The sequence below is a fragment of the Echeneis naucrates genome, chromosome 17 (assembly GCF_900963305.1).
Source record: "Echeneis naucrates chromosome 17, fEcheNa1.1, whole genome shotgun sequence".
Lineage (NCBI taxonomy): Eukaryota > Metazoa > Chordata > Actinopteri > Carangiformes > Echeneidae > Echeneis > Echeneis naucrates.
In genome coordinates this window covers 11136779-11155486 of record NC_042527.1, presented here as the reverse complement: position 1 = coordinate 11155486, position 18708 = coordinate 11136779, and the positions used below count along the sequence as shown (strand labels likewise).

At 41.2% G+C, this 18708-nt stretch overlaps 1 protein-coding gene across 1 annotated transcript in view; it reads left to right on the top strand.

Moving 5' to 3' along the window:
* The window catches only part of gpc5c (glypican 5c), an 83586-nt gene extending 67395 nt beyond the window's left edge, over positions 1 to 16191 (top strand). Inside the window, exons 8-9 of the mRNA XM_029525408.1 lie at positions 1939 to 2080; positions 15842 to 16191. Coding sequence (XP_029381268.1) covers positions 1939 to 2080; positions 15842 to 16029 — 330 coding nt within the window. The 3' untranslated portion in view covers positions 16030 to 16191. The remainder of the gene's footprint in view (positions 1 to 1938; positions 2081 to 15841) is intronic.
* The last annotated feature ends 2517 nt before the right edge of the window (positions 16192 to 18708 follow it).

The following is an 18708-nucleotide window of genomic DNA, read 5'->3' as shown; positions in this document are numbered from 1 at the left end:
ATGGGTGACAATCAGAAATTAATCCTTCAGCATCAGTTTTGTGGGATGTTCTCATTAATCCTGTCTGTAAGTTTAAGGACTTGACAGTCTGAGCAGCTACCTCTTTATACCATTCTTCTTCCAAGTTAGTAAAATCTAGACTGAAATATCTCATCTCAACTATTTCATCCACGTGATTTATTTGCAATATCATCTATCCTAATGATGCCCTTTAGTGTATGATTTTTTTTTTATCTGCACCAAGAGCTACATTGCTTTCAGACCAAAGTCCTGTTTTACAAGGTAAACATTTTATGTGCCTACCTAACCTTAGCCCATTAAATTCAACCCTAACCCTAACCCTGTGACCATATGAGCATGCTTTCAAGTATTAAGCTTAAAGAACAGCCTCACAGAAATGCTTACAAGGATTACACTGTTAATGACTGCATCTTACACTTAGCTTTGCATTGTAATCAGAGAAGATGAGCATAGGCATAGAAAACAATTAGTTAAAAGTCACCTTTGCTGTCAGGCATGTTGATAGACAGACAGAGTCTTGTGTCAATGGCAAGGATATTACTCATCCCTCAGCGGCCCAAGACACCCTCATTCCTCTCACCTACCTCTCAACATGGCTTTAGTGGCTGTTCCCTCCATATGAAGGTCAGATGTGTTCCAGGATTGATCTTTGTGAGCTTTCTCATGAATGTTTAATGGTGTCTGTAGGTGCGTATGTGCAGAAAGCTAAAGGACGTTAATATGAGCAAACTGTGTGTCTCCATGCTTCCACAAATATTGTATTCATGCCAGAACACTGTCTTCTTACTCCAAAACACCATTTGTTGCTGTGTCAAGAGAGCTCCTTGTCTGACATGGTGTGATGGAACAAAGGCCACCTTGATCATGTTGGACAGCAGGAAGGGACAGCAGGTGGTTCAATTAGCTGGCTCCTCGCTGAGAGGGAGGAACATCATAAAAAGTGTTTCATGCTCCAGGCTGTGAAAGTCTTAATGCTGAAATCCAGTCACAGTCTGATGTGGTATGTAATCTTCAAGGCAAGGTTTTTCACAGGAAGATGCATATGTGTGGTAGCGATGGCAATGGCAAAAGATCAATGATCCATTTTAAATGGGATAAGAACAATAAAAAACTGTATAAAATCCAATGACTCTGATACAATTTTCCCAGACCGTGATTTGCTTAATGCATGAACAGTGAACCTACTCTGACAGGAACTCTGGGGAAATTCTACAAATGTCAAGATAATTGCCGATGTTTTACTTTCTAATTACCATACGAACAGATGATGCACAGGAAACGTTGCTTGTGTTATCCATAATTTATTTTGGTTAGGAAGCTACACTAGGAAGTATTAAACATATGGGATCTCAACTAATCACCAGACTCTTTTAATTAGTTTAACAACATCTAAATTTTCCAGACTGAAAAAATAAGACTTAGTCATGACTTCTTTGTTTACAGAGCTCTTTTTCAACATTAAAATCAATACGCTTTTTAAAACATGGTTGTAATTAAATGCAACACATCATCCTACCACCCTGGGCCCTCATTGTTATACACCACACTATACACCAAGTGCTCTTCTATATCTGCAGGATGTTGTGTGTCATCCATTGGACCCTGACATTTACAAGGCCTGATATGTCAGGGCAAGAGATTGTGCATGTCAATTTAAGAAATGTTACAGGAGTTACAAGGAAGCATAATGTTCCTGTGGCATGAACTGTCCCATTTACTCAGATCTTTTTACATAAACAAACCAGTGTTGGATTTTGGCTCCGTTAAATTGAATAGTCAGAGACATGTTCAATTTTCAAAACAAATTGATCATTGATTTTTGACACAATCGTACAGGTGCAGTTAAATAGGATACAGAAATAGTAATACATGAAGCAGTGTGTAATAAGCTTTGTATTGATGTTTTTGTGGTTCCAGGAGACCCAGGAGAGGTTTCCTAAACTGGGGCAGGTGGAGGCCTGGGATGAGCTGGGCAGCGGAGAAACAGATGAGGGCAGCGCCACAGACTGTGATGATGAGGATGGATGCCAAGCCTCAGGAGACAGTCAAGAAAAGACCTGTAAGTGACACAAACTACTCCTTTGTTCTTTTCAGCCCTAATCTCACGCCAGTGTCCTCTAAAAACCTGCTAATTTTATTATCATTCACAGTTTAAGTTCTACATCAGTCTTTCTGATTTTTTTTTTTTTTTTTTTTAATTGCGCTTCTGTTACATATAATTAGTTTTGTGCAGTTTCAAACCAAAGGTCGTGAGGGGGTCAGGTTTAGGGTCTTTCACACAAAAGAAAACACATTTCTACACTCTAAGTAGATGCCGTTCTATTCAACTGCATCTCCTTGAGGCTACACCAAAGGTGGCAGCACAGTACAATAGGTTCTTCAGATCTTTAGAGAACAAGGTGGTGTACAGTACAGTACAGTGAGGCGGTGTTAGGGCATGTGTTGACTTTGATGAGAATCATTTGATCTACTGCAGAAGCTCAAAATCATCCCTAATTATCATGTTGGTATTTTCCACCTACCCAGTCATATAAAAGACTCTGGTGTGAAACATGTTGTACTAGCATGGAGGAAATAGACAGGAGCACTGAGGAGCGAAAATTCATTCATCCATTTGCAGAGGGCTAAACACATACATCAACTTGTACCTTTTGATGAGCACCTCAGTAAATAAAACTGACCTCTATGCTCTTTGCTTATTTAGATTGCATTTTGTGAAACTACAAAATTTTTTGGTTCTTGACACATTTTTCAAAAACTAGTACTGCTCACTACACACAAAAGCCATTATGGACATTAATCTGTCCATATAGAAATGTGCAACTGATGCTCCATCGTTACCACAAGGCCTTTTTGTTTTTTCACCAACCTTGATAAGGGTGCAAATGACTGAATAAATGAACAGAAAGTAGGCCATATCTCATCAGTGTTTTCTTCAGTGATGGTTAGATGGGCATAATTGGTAATCACATGTCTTGTTAAATATTGCAATATAGTGTACATCCAACACAAAGCAATACACACAAGATGCAAGAGCTCAATAGATGATAAGAGCCAGTTGTCTTAAAACTATTGGTCCTGTTCTTTAGTTCAGCAATCAGGCTACCCATGCCACAATGTAGATAACACACTAATCGATAACCATTTAATTCCCACTTAGATACGTCTTTGCTCAAGTTGTTGCTGCTCTTTCGTGATGTGGCTAAAACATGCCAGCTTGTCTTGAGCTCTGACAGCAGAACCAGTAACCCAACAGCAGGGGTTAATCAATCAAAACCACTGTCTGGGATTTACTGAACAAAACCCATTATTCTTTGAAAGCAGTGTTGCTTTCATCGTGAAATTTTTTTCGTCACAATCGTTGTCCACAAATGACGAATATGGTATAAAGGTTAAGTATAAATCCATATCCTGGTACTGTAAACTCTATCTGGTTGTCCTTTAGATTTCAAAAGAAGGTTTGTCATCAATTTCAAACCATGCTGCTTTGAAAGGTAATTTGGGCTCTGTATTATATTACGACTCTGGCCAGGGAGACTAACAGCAATAATAGATAGTGTGGCTTTGGTGTATTGTGCATTAACACTCAGGAAGACTTGCTTTGAGCTCAGTTATGATCAGTTATTTATACAACATCCAAAGCTTTCAGGCACATAACTGCTATGGTAATTTATTCTTGTGTCAGTCATTGGCTGCACTCTCCTGTCAAGCTCTTTGAAGAGACTAGTTTTGTAGTTAAAATTTTATTCAAGATTCAGGATTTGATCGCAGATTGCCTCTGACTTTTATCATTTTTAAATCTCCTCTAACTCACTCAGAGTTCACCATTTGACATGTGGCAGTTGCTTGATGTGGACGAGATCTGCCCCACTGATCACCAGATTATGCTCTGATCTATCGTTCTGCCATCAGTTAATGGTACACATGACTGTTAACTTTGGCAACTGTTAAGGGAACTCTTCCGGTTTGGTGGTCTTGTAATCCATTATATGGGAACGGGGCATATTTTAATTTCCATCTGTCTTAGTGTTTGTTTGCTTTTGTGAATGTGCAATAGCTCCCAAGGTCCATGTTAAAAGGGGGCATGACCACCCACTGTTCTGCTGAGAGAGACTTCATTACCAAGCTAATGAACAGCACTAATCTTCTGACGACAGACACCCCGTCTCTATTGTCTCACAGATTTGATAGAGCTGAAACTGAGGAATGGATGGATGCATACAGCTTCTTACATACTGAAAATATCGTTCAGATAGACATGGATGCATATTCATACATGGAAAAGATCAGTGATGGTGAAATATATGATATAATATATGAATAAAATATGAAATCAGAGCTGAAAGTGTGCCATGCTACTGTTGGATGCTGATTGGCTAAAAGAAGGATTATAAATACGCGATCAAAAGAAAAAACCATAGACAACAGTGAAAAGAGTCATTCTTTTCATATACTCCAGTTTGCTCTCTGCTTCTACAAGAAAGCACAGTCTGATTCCATGATGTCATGGCTGTTTGATGTTGGATTAGATCCCACTGCTCTTGCCTGAAGACATGTTAGTGTACTTTGTATGCCAGCTAAACAAGGCCTGGTCATGTACGAACTGCCACGACCATAGCCATGAACAGGAGAATAAATCAGTGAATCTTAAATGAACCATATCATCCCTCTGCCCTGCAGCTAAGCGAGTCTCTTCTGTGATACATTTTGTGGCGTGACTATGGCCTATTAACTGTATTAGCCCGGGAACACTTATGGCTGATCCATCCAAGAGAGCCATTCATTTGTAGCTAGCTCATTAACGTATTAATCTCTAAAAGACCCACAGTGGCACATTAGACCACTATCTCTCCATTAGATAGAAAGACGAGACTCCAAATGTCTGTGCATCAAAAGGTAGAGCATTACTTTATTTGTCTGTCTGCTCCCTTCCCTGCAGTCCAGCAGCACTGTCTGAGCTTCTTACAAGGTTCACACAGCCTTTACTTTTCTGCCATTTTGTGTAGATCTGACAAAATAGACATAGAAAAAGAGATTTTATTTGTTTCCACTCAAAGTGCAAGTGAAGGTAGAAGTTTGCTTTTAGATTTCATGAACTCTTAGTGTTTAGGGTGGAACATTGGAGGTTGACAAAATCCCGCAGCTGACACATTTGTATTTGACTGTAACATGGTTTTGTTTGTGCTACTCGTCGAGGCAGACTGCCTGGCAAAGGTGTGAGAAGCTGTAAAAAAGTACAACAAGGAGAAAGCAGGTTATCCATCTCTGAGGAGGAGGAGAAGTAAATGCATGGATAAACACTAGCTGTGATTGAGCCGGGGGGATGTGCTCTGAAAAAGTGCAAATCATACAGCCATGAAAGTACAATTCTCTTTTGGTAACAAACACCATCTGTCAGTAACACTGGTGAGCTCATCAAGAAAGTGAAGACACCCCTGGCATTGCTCACTCACTCTGCATTTCAGTGGCTACCTATTAGCATGAAGCCACAAGCAATGACTGTTTTGCTTTGTCATTGTGTTGCAGAGCGTAATTATCCAAATGTGACTTGGATTTAGGAGTGGATTGTTGTTTTTCCATTATTATTGCACAGGGTGGGGGGGGTATTAATTTTCTTTGTCTCTCCTTGCATACCCCCACACAGAAAGAACAGCTGGCTGTGTGCACCTGTAAATGTGTGAGTTGTGTAGTGTAAAGCAGGTGCAAAGTTAACTCCAGAGCTGATAGCTTTGTGAAGTTTTTCTGCACTTTTAAACACACAAACACACAAACACACAGAGGATGATCTACATGATGGCAGGTTTTGTCTAAAGGGCATCAGATCTGTACTCGTCATCCATCAATGCCCAAATTACCATGTGTCTCCCCCACACACACACGTACACACGCTTACTGTTTAAACTTTGCTATACACAGCTGTATTTCTACAGTTTGAATATCAAGAGCACAAGTGAAGAACACAATATGGTCTTGCATATGACCTTGGCACAGTGAATCAGCTTCCACATATCGGATTAAAAATGCCATGGAGTTTTTGTTGTGTTCTTACCTGAATGTCAAAGGCATGGAAAGAACTTCACTCCAAAGCCTATAAGGCCATAAAGGTGTGTGGCAGCTGTTCTCCCTGGCAGGGGAAGTACATTCCTGACGTGAACGGCTGCTTGGGCAGGATATGGCCAACCTACACCAGTGTTAGCAGGATGACACTGGATCTGCCCCCAAGCCCACTGCAGCCTGCTTATGCCCTGGATCCAGCACGCACCATGCTTTCATGTCGGAAAACTGGAGATTAAGGGAGACGTTCTGCAAGTTGGGGTCTGATAGAGGCCACATGTCAGAAATAGAGGTGAAAGGGGCAGGAAAAGGAATTGAGTTGAGCAAAAAACATGAGGATAACACTGTAGAGCTATATGACGTGATTGACGTTTCAGTGCAAGGTAACAGAGCATAAAATGCTGAGGGCCAGAGAGAGTTTGTGCAACATCCAAATTAGCGATTCAAAATATCAAGAGACGCGCAATACACGATTTGGTGCGTATATGTTCTGCCAGACTGGTTAGAACCAATCAACCAAGGTCCTGGACTGAGCGTGGGCCCCTTGGGACTGGCGTGTATTAACACCGGCTGGACAACAGATGTCCCAATGCGGATATTAGCAGTAGAACTGCCATTTCCCTTAGCCTTTCATCTAAAGCTCAAGGGGCTGAGAATGAGCTCCGCAGGGCAGAGTAGGGCTGAAGAAGAAGGAACAAGAGGCTCAGAGATGGCTTTGGCAGGGCAGGGCGACGGCCTGTTTTGCGGATAGATGTGGGAGGAATGAGTCACAATTTTTCTCAGATATGCAGAATCATATATTTGTTTCAAGTGACAGTTGGAATAACATTGTGTAATTTCCTTACTCATCCTGACAGATGTTAGTGATTCTGAGAAAAGTCAGTATTCTTAAAGTAAAACAACTGGAGTGATAATCCTTCAGACCAATATGTGCTCAAACCCTTTTACAGAAATTGGAATGGAAAAGCTGTACCACAAGTTTGATGTTTGTTGCGATCAGCTGTTTCCTATCTTATGCAATCCCCATCCATCCGTTTTTATACAGTTTTCCACCTTGGTTTTCAGTGGTCTGCTTTTTGTCCTAGCGTGGCATATTCTGCCCTGTGGTTTTTATGGCACTATGAGAGCATATTAGCTTGAATGGCTCCCTAGGTGTGCGGCCATCAGTGGCGAATGGTTCTCATTAGCCAGCATCATCATTTCAAAGCAGTGTCAGTAAGACCTTTATGACTGCGCGTGTACAGCACAGCTCTGGGACCCCAGTTAGGAAACACCTAGAATATCCTGTATGGCAACAGGTTATAAACTAAAGAAACAGGTGGGAATTACTGCCTTGGAAGTTGGTCAACATGATTCATAGAATTTAACATTTGGTCCAGTTGCTATGAAGTTTACGAGCAGAGGACTCTGTGCTCTGATACCATTAACTACATAATCACAGAAGGAGCTCTTTTTACACTTATATAAGAAATCCTTACAACATGTGCTGGTTTCCAAGCAGTAAATGGCATTTTAAAGATGGTGTCCGGACTCATAAAGTGTTCTTTATTGATAGCTGAAAATTCAGTGGATTTGACTTGGATTTTATTGTGTGCATTATGTACCCGCTTACCACCACTCCTACCTGGCTCAGGCCAATATTCAATTTTAGGTCGTTATCAGGACCAAATATAATCATTGTTCAATGAGTTTATAGAAATGTTTTGTTGCTGGCCTGACAAACAAACAGACCAACAGCTGAGGTAACTTTCTAATAGCCCTGTTTTATGTGGCTTGCTTTATTAATGCCCATATTAAGGCTTCTCTGTGGGAGCTGTCATGGGGCTTGGATGGGTGGGTGTGGGGCTACAAGAGTGGCCCTCTTTGACTGTCCCATCTTGTCTTAAGCCCAACCCTGACTACTAACACAGAAACTGGCATTCCTGATGTAACACAGTACTGACCAAATAAAGGCAGACATTCCATTGATATTGAAAAATACAGTCGAAGGATAAGTAGGGATCCTCTTTGTCTCATCTCATCCTGGTATGCAGGGGGAAATACAAATTAGATGAGGGCAGAGGGAGAAAAAGTACAGGGGAATTTTTCCCACTGAAGCAGGTACTTCTATCTAAAACTGAAACGATGCAAACTTTTGTTTGAAAGCTGCAGTGCAATCAGGGTATCTGTAGGAAGCAGAGGTGCATTAGCGTTGCATGAGTAGTCAGATAAAGAAGGTTGGTACCACTGAGCCAATTTTTGTATTGACTATCTGCAGTGTGAGTCTGCAGTCTTATATATGTGTATGTATTAAAGGGAACACACACACGACAAGTCACTTCATTAAAAGCCTATCCTATTGACCAGCAGTGAGACCGACAAAGCCTTTCTCCTTTATCCATAATTGATTTGGCAATTAGAGCCAAACCTGGAACAGACTGTCAGGCCTGAGGAGGGGTTTGGAGGGCTAGGAGGGGGCCGACCTCTCACTGCTTCAGCTGCTTACAGATCAGATTGGAAGGGCTCCTGACAGCATACTTAATGCAGTGCACAGTTCTAATTTGATTCTAACACTGCAGTCAGTTATGCAACCAAGAATTTACATCAAAGTATTTGGCTCGCCCCCCGATAAAATCAAATGTTTATAACATCACACCACGTTTCTTTTTTCTTTTTTCTTTTTTCTTACTTTCTTTCTTTTTTTTTGCTTTTCTATGAACCACATAGATTTCTGGAAACACTTTGAAGTTGAAAAGGAAAATGTATTTTAGATCAGTTTTATTCAGAGGAGGCTAGTCACATGGAGCAACACAAGGTTGTATTTCGCTTTTTGTTTGGGCACTACTACTTCTACTGTGTCCTGACCAGGTTGTATTTTGACAGTTTGCACAGTCTAATGTTTCCTTTCTATATTTTCCTACACTTTTTAGTCTCTGTCATTTGAACAACAGGAGCGAGGTCCAAAGCACATGTATCATGTACCAGTGGATGGAAGCCAGCACACATATGGAGTAGCAGTCTCTTTTCAGTGCTACCTGAGGTGCACTTCCTCTCAACTATGTTGGATGGCCATCAAGTGTGCGTGTGACAGAGAGAGAGAGAGCAAAAGAATATGAATGTGAGTTTTTCTGTGCATCCTTCACACTTGTCTGTCCACAGGGACTACCTGACACTTGCCAATGCAATGAGGCATCTGGCATTTGTGCACACACAAGTGTGACATTAGGCGTGTGCTTGTCTCAAGACTGATATAATCCAATTGAATGTTCTGGTGGGAAAGCAGCATGCGGGCCTGTGTAAGACTGAGGAATGGTACTGGGCCTTTAATGCCTCTGTTGCATAGAGGCTGCTTTCTCCTTAGGATTCCCCCTCCATCTTGAGAATCTGTTGCATTGACTGGTGGAGGTCACTGTCCTCCCAGGGCCCCTTTGGGCTATTTGTTTCTGTGTGTATGTGTTTGTGTATGTGTCGAGGGGAGTAAATCTTAATCTTGCCAAGGCGCTTAATAGTGTAGTATAGCCAAGAATCACACTGGGTAGATTCCATTGCCCTGATCCCTGCTCTGGAGTTGCCATGCTGCTCTGCTTGTTGCTAGGTTAGCTGTAGGTTCAGATGTGTACCTCACTGGTGCCCCTGTATTTTTGGGCCTTTAGCCCCTTGAGTGGCCTGCCAGAGACCCTGTACTAGTCCTGGATTCCCTATACAGGTTGCCTGTGAACCAGGAAGGCTGTTCCCAGAGATGTGAGTGTGTATGTGCGTGCAAGAGCGCAGGCAAATTCAGTGTGTAACTTAGAATACAGAATAGGGAGTTTTTGATGGGGTAGGAGCCCCCCTCCTGATGTAGAACCACATAAAAGGTGGACTGTGGACACAAACGGCACAGAGATGAATGGCTAGTCATGAACTGTGTGACTGCATCCTTCCTTTCTTTTCACTCTCCAACCTTACCATTCTTTGTCAGAAAGAGATAAGGGGACACTGTTTGGGTGCTTGGGAAGGTAAATGTCTGTGTGCTAGACGGTAAAAAAGGGGCCATAAAAACCACTGTGACCCAGAGAGTTTTCTTCCTGGGTCACATTGGTTTGCTCGACATATCAAATAGCTTTAGGACACTTCTGATCAATTGCCACCAATAGATGAATGAATGGCAACTTCAGTTGTTCAGTAGTGTCCAAAGATGTGACCAGAAGCTCACTGCCAGTTGTGTCTTTTGATAATACTGGCTTCACTCAGGTAGAAGAAAGACTTGTAGTAGACATATATTTCATCAAGTTTAGGGTAAAAATATGTGCTCATAACAACCAAGTTTTAATAGTGGCACGTAAATTGCTACAAAAATTGTATGGACTCTTTTATCTATGAGGACGCAGATCTCACCTACTTTTGAGCCCAAAAGTTTTTTATCTACACACTGATAGTTCTAGTGTGCAGACAGTTTCTACTGTGAAATCTACAATCATAAATCTTTCAAACTTAAAAGGAAAAGAGGACAAACAAAGGAGTAGCAGAACACAGTATATGTGTCTCCTCTCTCTCGACTTGAGAAACAGAGTTCCCTGATCTCAAAGTTAAAAATGGCAAGAAGCAAATGGTCTGGCATAGGTCAGACCTCAGGTTTGATCAGAGGAGAGTGCTGTCCCTGCTAGAGTCAAGAGAGAATAAGAGTACAAATCGTGTTGCCGCATTTGAAATACAGCGAACAGGAACCCATGTCAAAGACACATTTACTGATGCAATTGTCTTCCTCCAGATAAATCATTTAGCAAATCAACAGTGTCATTATTCAGCAGTTTGGCAGAGCTGTTGCAGGAGCAAAAGAGTAACAGTGAGACACCGTATTTCTCTTGTTTGGGGGGCATGCTTGCTTTTCTTGACCTTAAGCTCTAACCCCACTAATCACACTTATTCATTAAACAGGCCTGTGTGTGTATCTACATGCATCATAAACCAGCACATTTCTTTTCACCTTTAATGGAAACATATATATGTATATGTCTGCCTGTGTGTGAGTTGAAAAAAAAGAATAATGATCAAAGGTCACCTCTCTTAATGAAACATCGCCTTGAGGCAGAACCTGTGGCCTTGTCAAAAGTCGGGACCATGAGCTGCTCCACAAGCCCCACCCTCCGCGCATTCATCGGCCATCAACCGCTTAGTGGGGAGAAAACCTTCAAGGTCAAAGCAGAGGTGTGAGTCTAGAGAGAGCTAGATTGTGAGAACGAGAGAGAGGAGGCATGAGTTACTGACCTCCACCCACCTCCACCACACTCCCTTGATGTGCTATAAATCGAAGCTCTACCTTCTGACCAACTCTATAATTTTACACAGCAGGCAGAGCAGTTAAAACTGCCACAGGAGTTTTAACATCCATGTCAAAGAGGTCAAAGTCTTCTATTCAGCCATACCTTTGGTGCAGAGTTGACCTACACGGCGTTGGTCAAACCTAATTTAGATTGAGACCCCACAATACAACTCTGGATTGATTCTAAGTCATTGAAATGTATCTAAATATAATACAACTGAATTAAGTTTAACAATACAGATATCTGTGTTTGCAATGGTTACAGATCTGCAGTCGGTCTAGAAAAGCTGCCTTGTCATGTTGATAGCATATAGTATAACAACCTGCTAAGCCCCAGGATACAGTAGCACCATTCCTCACTGGATTACAGCTCTGCAGCTAGTGTTCTGCCAAGAGTCCCATGCAAGCTTGCACAATACACACAAAGACATGGACACATACACTGGGTTGATTTGTCCCTTAGTAAACTCTTTGCCCTGTTGCACCAGAACTGGGCCATTTGTGTATGTATTAGTGCTGGGCACATTTATATTGTAGGGAGGTCAATTCCTGTGTATGCATCATGTGTTATATAATAAAGAGAGAGACCAAATCTTATCATTTGAAGACAGAGGGAGGATTGGTAGAGAATAGTTTGCTTCTTCCCTTTGCATAGATAGTTGGATTTAGATTATGGGGCAGCTTTCGCTGTGTGCTGGATAATCAAAGAAGCACACAGGAGAAGAGAGAAGGAAGGAAAAAGCTGACATGGCTGCCCAGACAATGATCAGGCAATTTTTTTTGTCCCTCAGAATTTTTCCAAAGAAATGATGGCCAAGGCGTTTGTTATTCCTCCCACTCACCTTCCAACCCTTATTCCTTCATTCCTCCCTTCCGCCCTCCCTCCCTCCCAATCCCTTCTTCCTCTTGGCTAGAGCCCGAGGTCCACCTCTTCCTCGGTGTTGTGGCCAGGCTTGTTCGACGCAGCTGTTGTAGCTCCTTGGCCAGTGGGAAATGGAAGCTCCTCGAAACACATAAGTAGCCCATCTGGAGAGGCATTAATGGCAAAGGACATTATGAACCAATTCTCACACCCAAAGCCAACACAGAGGTCAAGAAGGTGGAAGAGTACCTCTTCATGTTTGTGTTGTTATGGAGGTGACACAGTGCACACATTTAGATGGTCAAAGTGGCATGATCCCACATCTTCTTTCTCTTTAAGACCTTGACAAGCACACGCTTGAACGACAAATGGAAGCTGCCACAACCCATTCTTTACCCTTGTTTAGGGCTCTCACACAATTACATATAAACACACACGTACACACACTAAACATTTCATGTCAGCAGTGATGCACAGACCTCTTAGCACTCAGGCTCTATTTGTCTTTGGGGTTTGCTGTGCCCTGTTCTTATTTTTTTACTGTCATGCTTTGTTGCCTATTACAAAGCTCTTCACCAGTCAAATCACTTTTGTCTCTTAATGGCAGAGAACATATGCCATTTACTGTTGAGTGTTGTCACAATGGGATAAGCATGTCAGTGTGGCAACACGCAGCCTTTATACTGCTGATGATAAACATTCATCTTCCTCATAGTGAGAAGCCAAACTAACAGTTTTCCTCTTCTGACCCTTTACATCATCTTTCCCTCCCGCCCACTCTGTTTTTCTGTCTTGCTTGTTCTCCTTCCTTATTTGGAGGATTTACACATGAGCCAGCTTATGAAGCACAGCTTATGTGCTAACATTGTCTCATTATGACAACAACACCACATTCCATCACCCTCCAGCCTTCCTGCTTTGGCTCTTTTTTTGTGTGTCAGGTTGTTGCATGTTTTTAGGGACTTTTTCTCTCACGTTTCTAATTTCACTGCTCAGTCTTATTACCTGGATCATTAAACTCCTGTCAACACTTGCACAGCAACATTGCTAAAAGTCTTGTTTAAAAAAATTTCCCATCTTATATGATAATTATCCTGAAACCCAACTTGCAGTACATGATGTTACAAGACGTCTAATTTTTGATTTGAAAAAATTAAAAGAATATAAGATAGAACTAAAACTTAAACAGCACTCAATTAATGAACTATTCTCAATGTAAAAAACATTTTAGCCCTAATTTACTATAGTTCTTCTCCCCGCGATCCAGCCCTGAAACTTTGGCTGCTTATTTGGGTCCTTGACAGGATTGCACCACATGAAAGCAGTTGTATGTTTTTCTCCAGCCATGTCCACCATCTGAGTTTGGAGGACCCTGGAACATTCTCTGGTTGGGAAAATATAATCTCTTGTACTGTACACAATGTGGGTCTTTCATCCAAGACAGGGGCCTGTGTTTGGTTTATTTATTTATGGATTTGTCACATCAGATGCAATTTTCAGAACATGGTTATTTTCACAATTTTCCAGCTGGTCAAACTCCAGGTAATCCCTCATTTGGCTTTGCCCAAAAGTGGACCTGGTTAGATTGTTATTTTAATATGGATTGACTATTCGGCTTGCAATTTCATTTTATTATATCCAGTCAAAGATCAGAAAGCATTCCAACAACATGCAGTACCTACCTTAAATGAAAAAAAGACATAAACTTGTTGGCAGCACTGCTGTCTATGCTGTAATTGGTTGTTCTGGCACCAACCTGTTCCAATAATTAGCCAGTTGGTTAGCCTGCAGTGGAGTAGTATTTGTGTTGTGTTGGCCCATTCAAATGCTGTTTTCTGACATCTCCCTGATGAGATGCAGGCCATTTCCATTGAAACAATAACAGCAATCTGATTTGGGATAAATGATGTCTTTGTCTATTGTCTCCTGGAACAACAAAAACCATTGGCACGGGAAACACTTCCCCCTCTCTCGAGCCCTGCCCAGCCCTATTCAGACTTGCATACAAATAAAACCCAACTGCACAACGGAGATGGGTTGATGTGTATTCTCAGTTCTACAAAAGAATATATTTTCTTACAATAGTGCATTTGATTATGCCATTTTTAAAGGGAAAGAAAATTATATCGCATGAAAGCTCAAAAAGAAAAATAAATGTTCTTTTACGCAGTGAAGTGATTTCATTCAGTGTTATAATCTCCTGCACAGTGTGCTATGAATTAGGGGGTTATATATTCAGAACACACACACACACACACACACACACTTGGAAGAGAAGTTGTTGAATAGCACACAACAAAGGAAGAACTTTAACTATATATAATTAAACAACTGGACTCTAGACACACACTAGTGTGAATCATTGAAAACTCGGCCTGTTTTTGTGAAAGTGGGAGGTTCTCAGTAACTGGTTTTCCTTTTGTCACAGTGTACACATTCATTCTATCCTTGACCTTTATCTCTGTTTGTTTTGTCCTGTATCCTATGGGATCCGGACTCCTTCATGTCACCCTGTTGTTCCCTAGACATACACACAAAGCTTTCCAGCGTGTACAAACTAAATATACAGCACATGTAAGATCTAAGTAATTTGGATTAATGGCAGTTTGATTGGGAATGTGCATTCCCAGGGATGGCAATCTGTCTCTCATCCCCTCATGTACGTTCTTTGGCTGGGGTAGGTTTGGTCCGAGTGGGACTCATGAAGAGGAGAGAAAAGAGGGATTGACGGACAGATGGAATGAATTTCCTTTCACTTTTGGAGACACCAACACATTGTCACCTCCAAGGGGAAACTTCCGGTATGAGGATCGAAGTGGGAGAGAGACTGGAAGGAGAATAGAGGGTAGAGGCATGAGTGAAGTCCCCCCCCCCCTTTTTTTTTTTTTTTCCAGGAAAAATTTTACCATGGTTACAGTAGCAGCAGTGGACTTTGTGCACGCAGCTTTATGCACGTTTGTTTGTGAAGCCTGTGGTAGATTTAGGGCGCTTGAGATCTTCAGCGCTCTCATCAGCCTGATTTATCTCTGATTGACCATAATGAAACAGTGAGGGCTGTCTATCATCTGCTGCCGAAGATTAGACGGTCTGTCAGTCACCAGTCATGATGTGTGTGTGTGTGTGTGTCAGTGTGTGGATTGAGTGCTCAGCTTTTATTTTACTGTGTACCTGTGAGACAGAAAAATACCTTATAGCCAGACAGCCTAGATGTGTGAAACTTCAACAAAAGGATTTAAAAATGGGTTGGCAGCTGAATGCTAATCTAGATCCACTGAACATATATTTTTCGATTCCTTTCAAAGCAATCTTCAACAAAAATAAGATGATGGGCGTGATCGGCTGAAGCTGCTGCAGCTGTGCTCTTATTGATGTACACTATGAACTGTAACAGATATAATCATACATCATCTTCATGTCTGATTTTGTTTGAAAATTCTTGGGATGAGGTGCTGGGAATGGTGATTGAAGATGATGAGCCTCTAATGTACATTTTTACAAGCCCAAAGGACTCTGAACAATAAAGCAGATTACCATGATTATGGCAATGCACCAAACCATTTATCTCTGTCTGTTCCTCTCCTCCCTTGTCTTTTTTTTTTTTTTTTTTTTTTTTTCTTTTACAGCACATACAGAAACATCCAGTGAAGGAAAGCCCGTTGGGAGACAGCCTGAAGGAGACAGCCAACATGAGAACCCCTCCAAGCCCCCCTCAGTGAAAGTGATAGGAAGCTCATCGTCTGCCAGCAGGGCAAGACCCTGGATCCCTGCTCTGCTCTTTGCTGCATTATGCTTGCAGTGGACCCAATTCTGATGTCAGCACCATCTGTGAATCTCCCACCATTGCCCCCTTAGGAAACATGTACACTCACCATATAAATCACACATAGTATCCCTACTCCTTTCCTCAACCTACGTGGACGATTGTAATGTTGGAAAAGCAAGATGGACACGGAAGAGAGGAGGACAGCATTGTAGGAAACTGTAAATGCGGCGGGGTGGGATTGGGGGAGGGGGAGGGGGGGCAGCTCTCGCAGGAACTCGTCCAGTAGCATCATGTGGCCGATCACACAAGCTGATCCCATGTATGCTTGTCCACAAAGATTACGCCTACTGCGTCCACGAGGCTGTCCAAGGACTAGATGTGTGTAAACAAGACACCAATGTAGCCCTGCAGCTCCTTGCTGTACTCACACAAACACACAAGTTCACACACACACAGCATTCAACTATTCAGATTTAACTTAAAACCATGTACACATTTACAGACTCACAAATGTTTAACTTTTACCAAGTCAGCCATTTTTTTTTTTATTTTTTATTTTTTTTTTGCTGCTGGATTTTACTTATCGTTTCAGCCTTAACAAAAAAAAAGAAAGAAAGAAAGAAACTGATCACAGCTATTTGCCAACTAGACAGAGGAATTCAGCTCATTCAAAGCTCTGCTCATTTTCTTTTGGAGGATTAAGGAATGCATGATAGATTGTTAGATCAGTCCCAGATTCCTGGCCCAGATCAGCAGACTTGATATACTATGAGTGTGTACCTTGGCGAGGATTAGAATGTAATGAGTTCACAGGTAGAGCATGGGCACACTTGCACGACTGAACACAGACAAACTAGGTGTGTATAGTATGTAACTGTATATAGGTGGAAAGAAAGGAGAGAGTATGAGGCTCTGATTCTACAAAAAGTTTCTAGCTGTCTTCTCACCTAGCTGAATGGACTATGCCTGTCTGCTCCACACTACATACGGCTACAAAGGATGCACGAAATGTATGATGATTTAGTTTCTATAATAAATGAATCGGGAATGTACATCATGTTTCAACTCGAGCTCGATACAGGAAACACAAAAATTTGGACTGTACACTGTTGATTTCACTAATGTTTATCCTGCATCCAGTTTTGTGTGCTTGCTCGTTGAATTGCACATTAATGCATGTGTTGGTTTTCAAAATTATCATGTTAGGATCAGGCGCTTCCCCATACGGCATACAGAATATGCATCCTAAAACCTTTTAATGAAAATATTTTACTGATGGCATTGCATCAAGTTTGTCCTTTCTCACTCAAGTGATGAGTAGGCATCTGAAATCAAGGGTAAGATTGGGCAGCAGATTGAACACACACACACACACACACACAAAAAGAAAGAAAGGAAAAATGACGGAATATTTTTAATAAATGAGTGCAACTTATTTTTCATGCAGTACAGTGGTAGCCATTGTATAAGTTTAAATTTATCATTTATTTTGTCCTGTACTGACCTTATTTTTGTTGCATTTTTACATCATTAAGTAGACTCAAATTCCTGCACACCATTCCTCGGAATTTGAGTAGTTCAAAAGCAAATTCTTAGAGACAGAAGGGCAAAAAAAAGGACTGTGACTTCTACAATGGCTTCCTATGTGCATTGGTTTTCTTTTATGTGTAGATGATGATTTTGTATGCACAGATACTGGTACAGCAGCGTACCTGTGTGAATGAGGAATGATGAATGTATGGTCATTGCTATGCAATCGCAGCATTAAAGTTGTGGCCGACATTAAAGCTACACAGATAAGGTGTCTGAGCTAAAAGGGTCTATGAGTGGTGATATACCTCTTCCATTAAATAGCCTTCATTGTAAACAACTTCTCCTGTCGCTACTGAAAAGTAAAGGACCTTTAACTTTGCTTAGCAGTGCAAAGAGGACCTGCTTATCTACACGCATATACATGCAATTATAAATGCCTGCAGTTAATGACAAATGACGACTACAGCTGTATTAGGGTTGGGCAGTTTAAATGTGTCACCTTTTTTGTTTTTTAACCATTTGTGTAGTTAAAATGAGTTCCTCCATGTACGTTTTGTTACAGATTTGCACCCACAAATCACTTACAGCCCTATTACTCTCGCATGTGTATAAATGTACATATTTTAAGTCACTTACCATTTGTTCTGTGTCTCATTTCCTCTATTTTGTATCAGTCTGATACAACTTAGCTGAGCTCTATTAAAGGTGCTCTGCTTTTTCTTTTTGTTAGTTTTTTTTTTTTTTTTGCTTGTCTCAATATCCTCTCCTTAAAGAATAACAGTCAGAGCAGACACTGAAAAACAAGAGATTTGCTTGGAGAAAAGTGTTTATTAAAGGACCTACACACCCATAGCACACCCACACAAGTGTTGTTATTTCTGATGAATCCCTTTCTCAGGACTGTGTGGACTTGCATGATCCCTTCATTCTACTTTAAAGTCAACGAGCTTTGTTTGTTCTAATGCAATGGTTAGTTTTTTAAACTATGTCATTCCCGTCATGGCATCGCCCAAATTCAACCTGATGGGAACTGTGAGTCATAACATTTGAAAACAACTGTGCGGATGAGAAGCTGTTAAATGTTTTTCATCCTGACGCCCCTGTCCTCAGATGGGAATATTAAACAGTCATGTGCTCCACATCCATTTCTATTTTTGTGAGGTGCTTCTCTTAGTTTAAAGTAGCATGGGAAAC